Source organism: Diceros bicornis, chromosome 7 (assembly GCF_020826845.1).
Source record: "Diceros bicornis minor isolate mBicDic1 chromosome 7, mDicBic1.mat.cur, whole genome shotgun sequence".
NCBI lineage: Eukaryota > Metazoa > Chordata > Mammalia > Perissodactyla > Rhinocerotidae > Diceros > Diceros bicornis.
The window spans coordinates 25,541,515-25,559,145 of NC_080746.1; the positions used below are offsets into that span (position 1 = coordinate 25,541,515).

Below are 17,631 nucleotides of genomic sequence, written 5' to 3' on the forward strand. Positions count from 1 at the left end.
TTTTAAAAATCTTACATGTGTTCAATTTGTATTTCAAGTGTTTAAGCATAAATATACATCCTTTTGCCTTTAGTTATCTTTCATATATAGTGTGGGACAGATGAAAGCCACTGAGTTTGTATTGTCTCCAGTTGATATACGAAATGATCACTGTTAAGCAACATATATTGAGTATCGAATGTCCTGCAAGCACTATATTAGACGTATGGCATTTTATGCTATATTGTGCATCTGTAAGTGCCAGACACTAGTCTAGCCACTTTATTGCTTATCTTTCACAACAGATTTAAGGGGTAGTTACTATCATCATCATCATCCCTACTTTACAAATTAAAAAAAAAGGCTCAAGTTTACCGAAGGTCATACAGTAAATATGTGCCACGATTCAGTTTCAAATCCCATGAGTTTCTTGTTTCCAACACCCATTTTCTTCCTGCACGGCAAGCAGAGGACATACAGCTAGAAAGAAAGCAAAATGAAAGATCAGTCAGAATGGAATGGAATGGAGAAAGCTTCCTGGAGGAGACGATTTTTGAGCCTGATTTTAAAAGAAGGAAATAAATACAGAAAGTGGAATGAAGTATGAAGAAGTATGAAGGCGCATAAAAAGAAAGACGAGCAAGTGGAGAATGCGTTTAGCAAGGATATTTCCATATTTGGGGAAAAGAGTCCGTATTAGAGAAGATGGGAAAAGAATAGCGAGGTAGAAGAGAGACGAGTTAACAGGGACCATGAAGCAGTCAGAGAAATTTGATTTTAAATTGGCTATTGGTTCATTGAACGAAAGACAATCTCATTAAAGCAAGTGTTTAAAGTAAAATGTTTTAGATGTTGAATATAGCAAGAATAAATAGGAGAAAAGCGATTTAAAAATACCAAAACACGAACTGACTTCAGTCCTTCTGGCAGTCCATCCAGCCCCAGCCCCTCAGTGCTTTTCCCCGGGATACCCCAGCCTCTGGCAGCCCGAGAGGGCAAGTGTGTGTCCCCTTGCTTCCATGGTTGAAGTGCCATTTTGGTTTTTTCCTTTGCTTCCCCATAGGATATACTTTTCTTTCTCAATCAGAAAGGACCCCTCACAAAAGGCATCTTCAGACAATCAGCCAATGTGAAATCCTGCAGAGAGCTGAAAGAGAAACTTAATTCTGGAGTTGAAGTACACCTAGACTGTGAATCTATTTTTGTGATAGCGTCTGTCTTAAAGGTAAGGAAAGTTCTCCCTTCATCCACCCTATGGTGTAGCTCTGGAGAAAGACAACTAGTTTCTCTCACTATAATATTGTAGCCATCTGCAAAGTACCATAATAGATTTAGAATCTAAAAAGTGTTAATAAAAAAAAAAGTCAACATTGGCCTTTAAAAGCCACTGCCAATGTTATGGCATGTCAGGTTTGCTTTTTTAAATTTTTTCATCCCATACCACTCTGCTCATCTTCATTTCTGCCACCTCATGCAAATAAATAAAAATTAAAAATAATCAAAACACACAGCATGTTTACCAAAACAAACATCCTGATTATGATGTCTTCCTCACAATCTCACCACCTTCCTAATAAAGACAAAATTTTCAAAAGTAGACTTTTATTAAACTTTGAAATAGAAATTTACCAGAATAAACAAACATTAGCCTAACAACTGAAACAAAAAATTGCTCTCCGAAACTACTGAAAATTCCATTCATTTATATAGTCATCGTGCCTTCCCCTGACCCCTAGTGCCTTTTTAAAGTAAAAATGAAGTAGGAATGACTCCAGATCTGGGCCTTCTTAGATAAAACCCTTACCCTTCACTGCAGGGTTACTTAAGTCACATCCATAGTTGAGTTAGAGATCTTCTAAAATGTTTTCCTCTCCAAATTCTTGAAAATGCCTTCCAGTTTTCAAAGACCAAGAGTCAAAACCAGCTTTCTAGCAGAGCTTTTGACCACAGCAGTAGCTTCTGCAGGCCAGCCTTAGGCTCCAATCTCCCAGCAGGGTTTGAATTTACCAGAGCCAAGGTTAGAGATGAGGCCCCAGCCTGTATCCCAGGGCCTGGAGCATAAAAACCAAATTAAGGAAAACGTGGTGAAGAAGACTCTTGCATAGCCCTACTCCTGCGGGGTGGTCAACTGCTTACAGAATGTTACTTCATGGCTTGATGAACAATCAAAGGTTTCTTGGTAAATGGGCCATGTCTGCTCTTAAACAACCCCTGCTGTAGACTTTTGCAATGAAGTACCACTCAAAAGCAGTAGAGAGCTGAAGGTAGGGTCGTCTAATCTATTTTGCACAGAGTCTGTGATTACCCCTCAGTCCTGGATACAATAAAGATATGTATGGTGTGCTTAGCCAGTTATATATGGCAGGGATATATATATGCACAATGAATTTTTCTTTTTTCATCGTATAATTAGGCTTTCTCCCATCTCTTAATTTAAGAAGTTAAAGCCTATGTTTTAGATAATTTTCCTTACTATCCTATTCTTCACAGCACCACACTTCTTAAAATTTTGTGTTAAATTGTTGAGGCTACTACAAAGAAATATGACTCTAGAAGAATTAAATTGTATTTCAGATTGTAGAAATAGCACTTGTACAAAAATAAGCAAAAGACAAAAAATGATTGAAAAGTTTGGTTAAATGGGTTCCAAGTAATTGAAGTTTTATAATCATATAACTGTGTTTTGCTCTCATTTCTTCCAAGTGGTTGCAGGAAAGGAGATACTTTATGCCAAAAGTTTTTGAGCTTTTGTTTTGTTTTGTTTCTTGTTTTTGAGACTGTTTGGAAGTAGTACTTAAGTTTTCCTTTAATTTTTTACTTATGCTGGTTTTGCTTAAATATAAGCTTAACTCTTCAGATTATTCGAAGAAAATTTCTCAAGATACTATCACTTTGATCCATCAGACCTTTGAGGAAAAGTTCACTTTTAATCCTGCAGGAATCTCATCTCAAATTAATGTGGGAGTTCTGCTGATGACCTGGGCTCTAGTTTTGGAGGGGAGGAGACTCTCAGTTGAGTGCTGTGAGTTGGGATTGTAATTCAGAACCAGCTCTCACATCCTTTCTCAGCTGTGATGGTGGTTGTATTTCGTAACTTGTTATTCCAGCTGTGGAGAGTTCATTGAGATGTTACGAGTTATTATCTTTCAAGTGTAGGTTTAAGATTTAATGATGTTTTTCTTCAAGACAGATCTTAAGTATGTTTTCCACTGAGATTTAAAAAGAGAGCTATTGTCACTGCCCCACTTTGAAATAACAAACTTTTCCTCTTCTAAATCTGACTTTTAAAGTAGGTACAGCACCTAAAATTAGTTTGAAATTATGAAAATTCAATAGCTTTACCCAAAAAGAGGTAACTTTTGTGATGACACATCTGAATCACAAGTATCCAGGTACATTTCTACTGGAAGATATAATAGAACAGAGAAAGACTTTGAATCAATTATCTTCCTACTTGTTAACCACTCTAAAAATAATTGTATAATAATAGGTGACATGACTCCAGAAAGGTCTTTAAAATTATGTTAGAATCTCAATTATAGTTGGTTGGCCTTCCTTTGTCTCTCATTAGCGTTTGACCATATGACAAATAGCAACAGTTCAGTAATGACCTCTGCTATGTCTGGGACTGTGCTTAGACTGAGGTGTACAAAGTAGGAGGTGAGGGTCTGTGCCTGCCCTGGAGGACCCCATAAGCTAGTGGGGGATGTGCACACCTGATCAACTAACAATTAGGTATCACAGCACCCATATTAGTAATATAAAGTGACATATAAGTAACAAGTTGTGTTTTGCCTTTTGTAAGGCACATGGGTAAAGTTGCTGATTTGGTTTTCCAGCAAGAGTTAAAATTTCTCAGTTGCAGACTTTTACCTATCTCTATGCTGTAAGCAAGAGCTTGCAACAAGATACCCAACCATGGATACAGTGCTTAGACATGAAATTGAGTTTTCTCTGCCTAAAGTTTACTGAGGTGGATATCAGACTTCGCAAGCTTGGCCTTGCTAATTAATACCATGCCAAAAGCAACAGAGAGAGTTGGCCTAGAACAGAAATGAACATAGGACCAGGACCCAATTTAGTTTATTTTTAAGCTTTTTATAAACAAAAGTCAAACAACAAATACCCTTGGTCATTTCCTACTTGTATCATAGTCTGGTTTCACCACACCCAGCCCCACCAGAGGTCTCAGCAGAATAGGGTCTTGAAGGCCAGAAAGGGTAATGTGCTGGGGACATGTTATTTATTGTACTTCAGGCATAGGAGTGTGGCCCCAGGCTCCCATAGCCCAGCCATAGCCTGGAATGCTGCCTCCCCCCAAATATATGAGAGCCCTTCTATGGGGAACACAGACAGAAACTCTTAGCACCTCTGGATGGAATTGTGAACCAATGCCGCTGGAATATAAAGTTCTAAGATAACAGGGACTTGGTTTTGTTCACTGCTCTACCCCTAGCACCTCAAACAGTGCCTGGCAGAGACACATAAATGTGTACAGAATGATTGAATGACTGATTACCACATTATGAACCTCACAGGGTATCTTCATGCATTTCTTTGAGCAATGATTTGAGAGAGGAAAAAAAAGGATTTAGGATGGTTTACTGCCAAACCCTGTCATGTTGTACTAATTTGCTAAAATGGACTCAGACAGGAGGTTTCAGCCCAAACAGGTTGTCCTTTATCTTTCCCGCTATAGTCCAGACTCCAATTATCTCTCTGGTTTTTGTTAGAAAAAATTCAAAGCATGTGTTTCTATGTGTGCACTTCAATGGAGAGTTGGCACAGAGTTGTGTGTATTCCAAAGAAGGGAGGGCTTAACTGAACTTTTCAACAAAATGTTTTCTTTCTAATTTCTCCAATACATATTTAACATGAGAATAATAATTTAAAATATTTGTTTTACCCCTATGTAAGGATTTTCTACGAAGTATTCCAGGAAGTATTTTTTCATCAGATCTCTATGATCATTGGGTCTGTGTAATGGATCAAGGAAATGATGAAGAGAAAATAAATACAATTCAAAGGTAATTATTCTAATTTTGTCATATCTCAAAAATACTTTAAAAAAAAACTCATATTTTATAAACTTGCCTATTAAAGTAATGATGACTATCAAAGTCATATCCATGGGGACTCGTTTAAAAATAGATTTATGCTAGCTGCTATCATTGGTATTATTGTTTTCTCCCTAATCTTATTAACATGGAATACTTGACCATTGTACACCTTCTGTATATCTGAATTTGATAGGAGCTGAAACCCAGTAGACAAATAATACCAATTGGGTCTAATACTGTAGACCCAAACTACAATTTATGATCTTAATTTTGGTAAATACTTAACTAACCAGACAACTCCTTATATATGTCATTCAGCAACTGAATTCATACAGAGGAAATTGCCTCCCCTCAAGGAGCTCACAGTCTGGTAGAGCAGATAGATAAACCAAGAATTACAATTACAATGCAGCATAATCAGTGCTATAAAAGAGATATATGGAGGAGGGTATTGTGGGAGCACTGCATAGAGGCAGTTAACTCCTTGAGACATGTCAAGGAAAATGGGAGTTGCAAAGTCTCAGTCTGATCACAAAGAAAGCATTGCCTGTACTCATGCAAAGGCAAGTTGCTGGCAGAACTCACCACCCCCATTCTCAATATTTCTTGCATTATAAGAGAATAGGAAAGAAGTGTCCATTAACAAAAAGCCATACTTCCAGTTCTGTGAAAACCTAAGAATCCCAGTATCATTTGTTTGCGTGTGCTTGTTTAGTACAGTTTTTTCTTTTAAATATGAAGTATTATCTATACACTGCTATTGATAGACATCTTTATCAGTAGAAGAACATAGTACAACTATTAAAGACACCCAAAATCAAAGCCATGTAACAAAATACTATCATTATGGTTTGGTAGAAACCATTGAAAGATAGTGAACATCAGATTCTATACTTTGTTGCTCGTTGTCTAAAACTTTATGTTCTGCAAACTGTTAAAGGATGATTTTAAAAAAAAAGGATAAAATTATAACTCTCATACAAATATAAAATGAACACATGTGAAAGATTTTATTTAAATCATTAATGAGAGAACTAGTAAGATGTTATAACCAGTTCAAAGGAAATTTCAAAGTACCACAACTTATGAAGTTGAATCAGAAATACTGAAATGAATTTACAAATAAATGCAAAACAGCTTTTTTTACTGGGGTGAAGTAGGTCAGATAAATCATTGATCTCCCCACCAGACAGAATTTTCAAGTCTATAGACAAGTGTTAGGTGATCTGCTATTAGTTATGGACAACCTACAGAGTTGTGAAATAGCTCAAAGGCTTAGATCAATCACCCAAAAGATTATGCTAAACAACGCCTTACTTTCCGTTGAGTATACTCACTGATCTTAGGGTCCATTTCAATATCTTTCACAATTTGTCCCTAGAAAACTATACTCATTGTCAGTCCATTGTACTGAAGATGTGCCTCTGCTATTGGTGCAACAGGCATCAGACTCCCTTATTTTCTACCCCAGGTTGCAGATTCTTGTTGAAAAAAGCAACAACCATAAATATCAACTTATATATCTCTCTCTCTTTTCCGGATGGTAGTAAAAATCGTTTTCAGTGAATGATAATTTAAAAATCCCTTATCAATTACACAATAGAAACAGGAGGAAATATACTATTATAAGCTTGACTTACATGTGAAAATGATGCCAGTGAGATAGAGATTTGGGACACAACTGACCTTGGAAGCTGGTGGAGCAGAGCAGGAGCTCTCAGAATGGACCTGGAAGTCTTAATAGCTAAGGTTTGGGTTCTCGCCAAGACACACAATTCCTGTGTTGCTACTTGGAAATAAAGGAGCACTTTAAATGTAATTGTTGTTTAATTTCATCAGAAAGGTTTTTGGAGGTTTTGGTTGAGAATATTCTGAACTGTTACAGGATTTGCGTAAAACACATTATACTAGTTTCAGGGAAATATTTCAGGCAGCATTTTTTTATGAACCATTTTTCTGCATTCTTTTACATTTTCATTGGGTTGTGAAGACAGTGTACAAATAAATAGCTAAATCCCCAGTGCCCATTTTCTTTCTTTCTGTGCAGGCGGTCCTCACTTTGCATGGTACCACGTTAACTAAAACTCTTGCATATCTGAACTATATTCTTGCTTTGCAGGGTTCCCCATGCAAAGCGAGGGTTACCTGTCTATGCAAGGTTTTTATGAAATGTCTTGCTTAAAGAGTGCGTTTTTCTGTCTTTAGGCTATTAGACCAGCTTCCGAGAGCCAATGTTGTTCTCCTAAGGTATCTTTTTGGGGTATTACACAACATTGAGCAGCAGTCTTCATTCAATCAGATGACTGCATTTAATTTAGCGGTGTGTATCGCTCCGAGCATTCTTTGGCCGCCTACTTCCTCCAGCCCAGAACTAGAAAACGAATTTACAAAAAAGGTAATGAAGTTTTTCATTTTTATGCTGTGGGGGACTGAGTCCCCATTTTGAACCTAAAATTTGGGGTATTAATTCTTAAAGACATTTTCTTAAACAACTGAAATACACCTCCATATAGATTTGAGTTCATTGAGTATTTTATCCTATCCTGGTAGACTATAGGAAGGTAATTTCTTAAGCAGAAAAGTGAAGGAGTTGGGTTACTTCTCTTTTTCCTTTAGGGACACAAAACACTATGACTGACTTAAAAACCACAGAGTGATAAGAAAGCAGTTGATGTGATTAAAAAAAGAAAGAAGGACTTTGGAGTTAGACAAACCAAGGTTCATTTCTCAGCCCTACCATTTGCCAGATGTACAATCTTAGGCAAAATTAGTTACACTGATCCACAATTTCCTCATCTAAAAAAAAATGGAGGTAGTGATAATACCTAGCCCATACAGCAGTTACTTGAAATCACACTCCTGAGTGCCTGGTAGTTAACTCTGGGTTTGGGGATATTAGTTCCCTTTGATCCCAGCATTCTTCCTGCTCCTTTGCCTCAGCTATTGGGGCAGGGAAACTATGGAAAGATTCCAGTACATCTCAGTGGAGGCACAAAGCTGCCTAGTAAAATCTCTCCTCTTCCTCAAGCACCTTCAGTTAGGGAGCCTACGGGGAGGAAGTGCATAGATAGAGACTAGTCAGGCAAAATGCACATTTTGTCTTCATCTGTCTCTCTCCTTCACAATAAACCCACGGAAGATAGAAGATGCCCTCTTCCCATGCTTACCACAACTGCCTTTTACATAAGTATGTTTTATCTAATGATGCTTTATAAATTTTAATAACAAAGTATATTTCTTCACTCTAAACACCCTATAGAGAACACTTAAAATTCCTCTAATTTTAAAGACCGAGCCATTGGTATAAAAATGTTAGCATTAAGCCAAGGCCACAAATAATAACTTTAATCCACGGATTAAAATTAATTCCTATACCCAAGCTACTCTTGAAAGTATCATAGTTTTTTAGGGGAAACTATTTTATATACTTTTAAAGTAGACATGAATTTTTCTCAAGATTCTTTTGCATTTTTTTGTTAAAATCAGGATTCATACATGAAATGTAATTTATAGACATGCTATATGAAAAGTAGCACTTCATTTTTGTCCTTTTTTTGTACAGGTTTCTCTGCTTATACAATTTCTGATTGAAAATTGCTGTAGGATATTTGGCGAAGAAATCACTTCCCTCTTGGGAGAGGTTTCAGTAAGATGTGATACTAGAGAGAATGCCTCAGGTATTGTGAATAATTGGATTGGTTTTTGTGAGAAATAGCCACATGTCTGAAGATGCTGGGACAGTGGTTGTCCCCCAGCAGCTCAGATGGAGGGAGCCTCTAACCTGGGTCAGAGCCTAGGGCTTCTGTTCCTTCCTTAGAAAAAAGCCTGCTAATAGGTCAGGGTATGTTAACACTGTGGGGGTTAAGAAATTTATAAGACAAGGTCCCAAACTTCAAGAAGTTGTTAGTGGCGGTATGATATGGTATGATGGTTTTAACCTTTTGTTAAATAAAACTTTACAAGGAACCCTCATATATATCATAGAACTGTGGTGTTGAAACTGGGATAGAAGGTCCAGAGGTAGTAGAAGCAGGTCTGGTCTTTTTCTTCCTCTCCTTCCTCTTAGTGATCCCTGAGACACCTAATTCTAGTTCACTATAAAACAGTTTAAAAACAACTAGCATCACTGGAGAGACTTGAAGACATTCAACCTTACAAAATATGTAATCCCTGTACCACCAGTAACTAGTTATGTTATCGTTGGCCAGTTATTCTATGCCACTGAACATCAGTATCTTCATCCATAAATATGGATAACCATAATGTCTAACCTGTATGATTGTTGTAAAGATTAAATAAAGTAGTGGATATTAAAGAACTCTGTCAATGAAAAATTGATAGGGTTAGTGAATGGTTTCCCTGAGACTAGAGTTAATTACATGTACCCAGTAGCAATCCACGTTTGAAGGTAGAGTCTTATTCAGAGCCTGGGTATACCTAGCATTAATTCCTTCATATTTTTCACCATATCTTGGTATTATGACATGTCTTCTTTACTTTGAGGAAATCTTCCTTAAGGAAAGCCTATTTCTTCAGGAACTGAGATAAATCTAGTATAGTCCAACAATTTTTTTTTTAATTCAGCACTAATTGGGCAGATTGTGAAAGATCCTTTCTTTCTTGAAAGTAGGAATTTGAACAATGTACATGAAAAGAGAATTCAACTAAGCACCATAGTTGTTGTTTTTTTTTTTTTTTTAGGCAACGTGTATTTGTGCTAAGTAAAAATGTTAACCATGGTTTGATTTTTTTGACAGATATCTCTTGCTTCCAACTGAATGACTCCTCCTATGACAGCTTGGAAAATGAGCTAAATGAGGATGTTGATGCTCCGTGTAGTGACTTGGTAAAGAAACTTGGTCAAGGCAGCAGAAGCATGGACTCTGTGTTAACCCTCAGTGACTATGACCTTGACCAGCCTGAGGTAGAAGGCCTTTTAACCCTGAGCGACTTTGATTTAGACCATTCTAAAGATGAAGACGTTCAAATGGAACGGGCTCCTGAATCCAAGCCGGTGAACATCACAGTAGTGTACCGTGGTCCCACAAAGGTCCCACTGCGGGATCATGCCAGGCCCCCCTCTGGCCTGAGCACACCCAGCTGCCTGTCCACAGCTGCAACAGATGCTCCAAAAAGCCTGAGGCGACACCGGCGCTGCTCGGAGCCCAGCATCGACTACCTAGACTCAAAGCTTTCCTATCTCAGGGAGTTTTATCAGAAAAAGCTACGGAAGTCCAGCTGTGATGCAGTTCTCTCACAAAAAGATGAGAACTATCTGAAGCAGAATCAACCCCTCCAGGAAGAGGGTAAGACGTGTTTTATAAAGAGTTTAGTCGCAGGCACTGATATCAAGAAAAATGCCACTAATAAAAATGTTAAGAAGAAAAGCTTGTCTGGTAAAGAAGGAAATCATGTGAAACTTTTCCCTAAATCCAAGCCAGTGGCCATTACTGTGGCATCTTGTAGTCACATATCCTCACATGATCACCCCAGGAACCAGCCCTTTGACACAGATCCATCTGGCTACTCGCCGCCACACACGGCAGATGCCCTCAAGAGTTCAAGGAGGCACCGGCGCTGCTCAGAGCCCGGCATAGATGACCAGCACTGCAAACTGACCTATCTCAGGGGGATTTATTCAAAGAAACAGCATAAAACCGGCTATGAAGCCAGTCTCCTGCATGGAGAGGAAGATTATCTCAAGCGGCACAAGTCTTTGCAAATGGAGGGGCAAAAGCTTATTAATCAGAGTCTGGTCATGGGGATCGAGGTGGGCAAGAGTAGTGCCACAAACCAAAACACTGAGAAGGTTTTACCCCCAAGATTAAACATCTGCCCAAGGACTAGCTATTCTAGCTTGTCCTCCCCGGGCACTTCCCCATCTGGCTCATCAGTGAGCTCCCAGGACAGTGCTTTTTCTCAGATTTCTGAACACTCTGTGTTTACACCCACTGAAACTTCCTCTCCAATAGATTGCACTTTTCAAGCTCAAAGAAAACAGGAAGAGCTTTCTTCTGACTTGAGCAATTCCAGCCTCATTTCTGGAATGCCTGGTCCTTCATCAGAACAGGCCAGCAGCCACCTGGCTTATACAAAAAAGGACAGTGTCGAGTGGCATTCACAAATGCATTCTATAACTCTTCACCCCAGCACATGGTTGAGAAATGGTGTGGCCAGTTTGAAAAACTGGTCCCTTAAAAAGAAGGCAAGGGCATCCAGATCAGAGGAAAAGAAAATAGGTTCTCTGAAAGGACCCACGGAGCCACCTCCACATGCTTCTGGTGTTCCAGAAGCCAACTCACTGCAAGAGAGACAAAAAGATGTGCCTCTAAGGGCAACTAAAGGACTTGGAGCTGTGCAAACAGCCCAGTGGTATAATTCTTATCCCAGCCAGGACTCAGAGAAACACTGTAGCTCTACATTCAGCCTAGTGGAAGACAGACTCAAGCTTTGTACGAAGTCACACGAGGAAGGAGAGATTAGTGAGCAGTGCTCTCCTGGTACTCGGCCTTGTGAAAGATCCTCGTCCAGCTCTTTGACTGTGGATGATGTGTCCAGCCCAGATTCAGGGCCTATGATGGTTTGTGATGTAGGGGACAGACATTTAACCAAAGACATTTAACCACAATAAGAATTTGATGTCTACAAGAACAAGAACTGGGCAAATAATGACATAAAGACAATAATTATTATGACCCCTTTGTATAAAATACTTGGGATGGGTAGCATAAGGATAATCATCGCTAATACTTAGGACAACAAAAGAGCTCTCTTTATTGAGACTATTTGACAAAAAGTTTAGACTAAAAAATTTTGTCACCTAAGTGTTTGGGAGGCTTTTCCTTAGTAGAGCATGGGACTAGAGATACTAGCAGAGGTCTAGAGGAAACATCTTCTGTAGTGGAAACGTGCATTATGTGAGATTAGTATCCTGAGAAGGCCATGATGTCTTAAGTAAGGAACAAGGACTGTGGCAAGAGGGGAAGGATGCAGAGAAACCATCCACATTCCATGGAATGTTTTTAATAAGTAGGCAGGAAAAATGCCCCTAATCAAAGCATCAAGTAGAAAAGCAGGTCCGGTAATGAAGGAAATCATGTGAAACATTTCCCTGAATCCCAGCCGGTGGCCGTTTCTGTGAAGTCTTACGGTCACATGCCCTCACAGGATCGTTCCAGGAACCAACCCATTGATGCTGCTAGACTGGAGAAAATGAGGGTGACTCAAGAGCCATGGGTACCATGATATTATAGTTTCTTTGTTGGTTATGTTGGCTGATTTGTTTCTCCATCAGTGTTGCATTTTTCTGCAAAGGCTCCAGGAAACAGACCTGTGAGGAGAAAGAAGGAAATGGTTGCTCATTTCAGTGTCCTTTCCACATTTCAGTGTCCTGTGCTAGGAACACCCTCCAGAAATGCAACCTTTCCTATTAGAAGGTGATCTCCTGACAGCATACACGGTCTTAGTGTGGAGGGAAAGGCTGCAGCAACAGTCCTTTCTCTATGACACAAATGCTATTGCCAGCATGTGATCAAAGCATGGCTCCTCTTTGCTGACAGGTTTTTCTGCAGCCCTGCCCTTAGATCAGTTAGCCAGAAAAAATTACTGGTAAGTCATTCCTTTTTTGATTGTCGTTTGGCAGTTGAGAGAACAGTTTAGAGGTTGGTGGGTTCTAGAGTCACAGAATAGAACATCTACCAAAGTGGCTATCAGGCCTTCTTCTCAGACAGTCACTGGCTTTGGATTGTCTTACCTCCAGGAGTTTTTATGTACTTTTGTCCCAAGTGTTTCCTGCTTTACAGATGGTTAATCCCCTTTGGTTTACTTCATATCCACAGACATTTCTCTTCTCTCTTGCCTTAAAGGTTACACCAGTACATCTCTTGATTATCTTCATGGATTATTAGGCCTTGCAAGCTAGTAGGAAGGGACATCAGGAATGGATGTGCATCGTCCTTCATTTTAACTACTTACTTATGAGAAGTTTCTTAGAACCCATTTGGTCTCTTTAGTCCCCCATCAGATGGACCTTTCTCCCACAAACTAGCTTATTCTGAATTATTTTTCTTAGCCACCAGGAAACTTTCATGTCAAATGTTCTTTCCCTGTTGTCCTAAAGGTTGCATTTTTAGGTTATAGAAAAAATAATGTTTTCTGTAAGATAGAGGAAGTCCTTTCAGTATTAGCTATAGGTGCTACCTACCTCTAGGGGACATGACCCTGTTTGCCCTAAGCATTATAATTAACTTTTAGAACTCTGTGTCCAAAGAGCTCCTTCATGACACTGGCCATCTCAGTCACAGATGTGAAGTAGATTTCACCTCGTAACCAACCACTCCTGTATTTAGACTCCTAAGTGTCCATATGCATCTTTTGTGATATAATATATAAAGGCAACAGGGATTCCCCTTTCCTTAGGGCATACTACTGTCAGAACTGTAAGATGTGAATGAAGCTCTTAGGCTTGGAGTGTCTTTCTGGAAGAAATTGTCTTTCTACTTAACAAAATAGTTCTAGCCTTTTTTCTTTCACATTGGCCGGTAGGAAATCATCCACCCAGTTTGAAGCATAGAAGGAAATAGATACTTAGGTTCTTCAATAACCATTCCTACTCTCTATATTCCCTTAGATACTCCTGTAATACTTAATGTGAATAGTTTGTTAATATTCCTGTAAAGTATTATATTGTATGATTTGAAGACAGACTACATGTCATTTTATCGTACTCTGTCAATCTATAATATATTAGACTGATGCTTTATCTAAAATGCTTTGAGTTTGTATAATATATCTTGACAAATTTTACTACCATATGTTATGTAATAAATGTGTATTTTTGTACTTGCAGAAACTGCTGCTAACTTTTAAAGTTGTTTGGTTTTCAAGGCACTGATAATGGATATGTATGAAGTCCATGCTGTCTATTAAATAAAATACCATTCTGCAGAGTTAACCATCCCACCAGAGCAATATTGCCCTTTGTAGAATTGTTTTAGTTAATGAGCCCAATTTCTGCTTAACATTGGAAATTTCATAAAAGGTAATTAACATTGAATTGGAACTTTGAGCTTTTAGTCATAGGCCACAGTCATTCTTTCTAGAAAAAGAAGTTTTTTTCTTTTATATTTTTCTAATCTTATCCTTTACCAAACAAGTCATGCTTTAGTTGCAAAGTTTTCATTTTCCTTAGGCATTATGTTTTCATTGTGCTCCTAGAATCAGATATAGTTTATATTCTTATATCAAAAGAACCGTCAACTCAGTTTAATTGATTGTATGAGATTTTCCTATCTAAATTTGAACCATTCTGACCAGAGTACCCAGTTAACTTAACCCAGACATAGACCAAGACATCAGTACTTCTCAGGTCATATACACTTATTAAATATTACTCATTTCTCATGACTGCTGCATCTTTGCCATCTCAGAGTTCATTGAGGTTCACTCTGTGTAAGTTTAACGACCATTTCAAAGAGATTTAAAAAAATATACTACCTTAGTCCAGAAAAAATGATTTGCTCTAACTGAGCAGTGAAGACCACAGCTCCCTTGTCAGAAATGTCACTGATTAGATTTGGGCAATGTACACATACACTGATGTTAATTTCTCCCTAAATCTTGCAGAAGTACAAAAATAACTTTGCTTCTAAAAAAGAGTCTTAATCTACCAAAAACATTGGATTCAAGAAATTATCTCACATTGTGCTTTTCTACTTTTCATGGCATGACATTGAATTGAAAGGATCTAATGTATCCTTGAACCAATGGCATATTTTGTCTGTTGAAAAGAAACCCTAAGAATATTATGTATCTTAATCCAAATTATGGTAATAAGTGTTTAACTGATCTTTTACTACCTGGTCATGTTTTAATGACTTGAGAAGAAGTCTTTGTAAACTGCTTATTTCAATACAAAGAGAAAAGTGAATAATAAAGTTGAGTAAAATGTTAACTTTCTTTAATATCTATTTGGGTTATGAGTATATCTCATAAGCTAAGTTTGCTGCTGAAAAGAAGAGTATTCTTGAGTTCTGTGCTGTCTACCCCAAGTATGAGTCCTACTCTGTTTCTGAGTCACCTGAAAGTATAAATCCTTTGTTCGTGTTGTTTTTTTGTTTTTTTTTAAATACAGGGAACTCCTTGAGCTTCAGTTCTGCATAATGTAAGATGTGTGGTAGAATTGGCAGAAGGCTCTGGGGTGTAATTTGGAAAATTTTGTTTTGAAGTCTTAAAGAAATATACACAGGGGATGGTATTAGATGTGTGTGGTTCCTCAATTTGTATAGTGTGTGTGCTCATCGTGCAGTGCCAAAGTGCACATACATTTTTACATATTTCAAAGTGTTTTTCTAACCTATTTAATTTTTAAGGCAAAGTAAATGTGTTTTCTGAAGTTTGATATTACATGGCAATGTAAGATGCAGGCTTGGGAGACATTAAGATTTAAATGCTGGGCTGGCCCAGTGACATAGCAGTTAAGTTCACGTGCTCCGCTTCAGCAGCCCGGGGTATACTGGTTTGGATCCTGGGCACAGACCTACTCATTGCTCATCAAGCCATGCTGAGGCAGCATCCCACATAGAAGAACTAGAAGAACCTACAACTAGGATGTACAACTATGTGCTGGGGCTTTGGGGAGAAAAAAGAAAAAAAGAAAGATTGGTAACAGATGTTAGCTCAGGGCCAATCTTCCTCAAAAAAAAAAAAAAGATTTAAATGCTAATTGTTTTCATCTACGTTTGATTTTAGATTACAGTATGGAATCTAAATTAGATCTAATTATGGAATGAAATTTCAAACTTTTCCTTGCAGCCTCTTGATCACCTATGAGGAGTGAATAAATTGGCTAAAAGCTTGTATTTATGAAGTAGGCCCGTTACTCTGAGCAATTAAAATGGATGGTATAAAGAAATACTCCTTCTCTGACAGGTCACAGGGCCTCTGATTGTTACTACCTTGAATTTTCAGGAGGAAAATAAACATTTTATATCTTTACCCAAGAATAGGATGACTGAGAAGCAGAGAATCATCAAAATACAGAAACACAGAGAAGCTATTGCTTGAAGGCACAGCAAATGAATAGATGAGGAGGAAAGCTGTGGATGAGCTAATTCAAGCGAGAAACTGAGTCATAAGGAGGTCAAAGAAAATTGAAGAGGGAAGGCGCAAGCGCGGCTGGGGGGAGTTGGAGGTGTTACAAATGATATAAATGCTATTCAGGCAGTTTTACTTTTATTGCCAGGTACTGTTCAAGACCCTAGGAATACAAAGTGAAAAAAGACAGATTGTCTTGTCCTCAGGGACCCTAAACAAACATGGGAAACATTGGGCTGTGTAGAAGAAAGGGAACAGTAACATTTATTGGTCACTTATTGTTGACTGCATGCACTGGAGATCAAGGCATTGTGTGTATTCATTTAATGCTCACAATACCCCTGTGTTGTGGGTACATTCAGCTAGAACCTCATTCTGACGTCAGGCCCTCTTTTTTACCCTTTCGCCTTGAAATAGGGATGATAATAATACTTTCAAAATAAAGCAAACACAAGTTATATACGTGAGGACCAATCCAGATTTTACTAAGTTATTGTGTCTCAGCTAGATATCTCCAATTTAAGAAAATCAGTATCAGAAATAATTCAGAAAGCTATGATAAATGTAAAAATAATTGGACTGAAAGTTTGGTCCAGACAAAATGGCATAGACTTGTGTCTCCCTGCTCTTCCCCACTAAGTATGACTATAAATCCTTGAAATAATGCAAAAGACAACCAAAGGAGAACCCTAAAAAGTGGTAAGAGGAAGGAAAAATGATCCAGAACCCTAGGACTAGAGAAACAACACAGTAGCAGAGCATCTTACATCCCCTCACCCAATGGAAGAAGGTGACCCAGGCCTGACTTTTCCCAACCTAGCAACAGAAGGCGGCCCAGATATGCTCATTCCTCCTGGTGATCAAATGGAGTCCCTCTGACACCACCGGGTAAGCCAGGCACCACCAGCAAGAGAGAGAGATGAGTGGCCCACTAATAAGCAGCCAGGGGGAGAGTTCTTTCCTGCTAGGCCTGAGACTCCCCTCCCCCAGTGGGAGAGACCAGAGTGGCCAGGCAACAACACAAAGAGGGACTCAGCCACAATGAGCAGCTCAGCCTGGGAATCCTGGTTGCCCCAGCAGGCCTAAGACTCCTCTGCCCCACCCAAAGACACTAGGATGGCCAGATGGCAGGGACAAGAGGGATTTCCCCACAAAAAGCACTCAGCCAGGGGAGTTTCAGGCCTGTGGGACAAAGAGGCTTCTCTGGCCAAGAACAGATCAAAATTCCACCACAAAGCCTTTGAAAATTAAACTGTCATTGGGCCCACGATTCCCAAATGTAGGCCAGGACCTGTGTGCTAACGCTAAACAAGGTGACTTCCTACTAAAATAGTGTATTTAACTAGCACCCAGAGTCTCCTAACATAATAGACAAAATGTCCAGGATAGAGCTGAAAATCACCTGTCACACCAAGAACCAGGTGAATCACAACTTAAATGAAAAAAGACAACCGATGCTAAAACTGAGATTTTAAAATAGGCATCTTAAAAATGTGTC

At 38.7% G+C, this 17,631-nt stretch overlaps 1 protein-coding gene across 1 annotated transcript in view; it reads left to right on the forward strand.

The window, feature by feature from the left end:
• Positions 1-12,413, forward strand: part of ARHGAP20 (Rho GTPase activating protein 20) — a 112,333-nt gene extending 99,920 nt beyond the window's left edge. Inside the window, exons 11-15 of the mRNA XM_058545254.1 lie at positions 1,043-1,204; positions 4,897-5,006; positions 7,245-7,434; positions 8,602-8,716; positions 9,797-12,413. Coding sequence (XP_058401237.1) covers positions 1,043-1,204; positions 4,897-5,006; positions 7,245-7,434; positions 8,602-8,716; positions 9,797-11,661 — 2,442 coding nt within the window. The 3' untranslated portion in view covers positions 11,662-12,413. The remainder of the gene's footprint in view (positions 1-1,042; positions 1,205-4,896; positions 5,007-7,244; positions 7,435-8,601; positions 8,717-9,796) is intronic.
• The last annotated feature ends 5,218 nt before the right edge of the window (positions 12,414-17,631 follow it).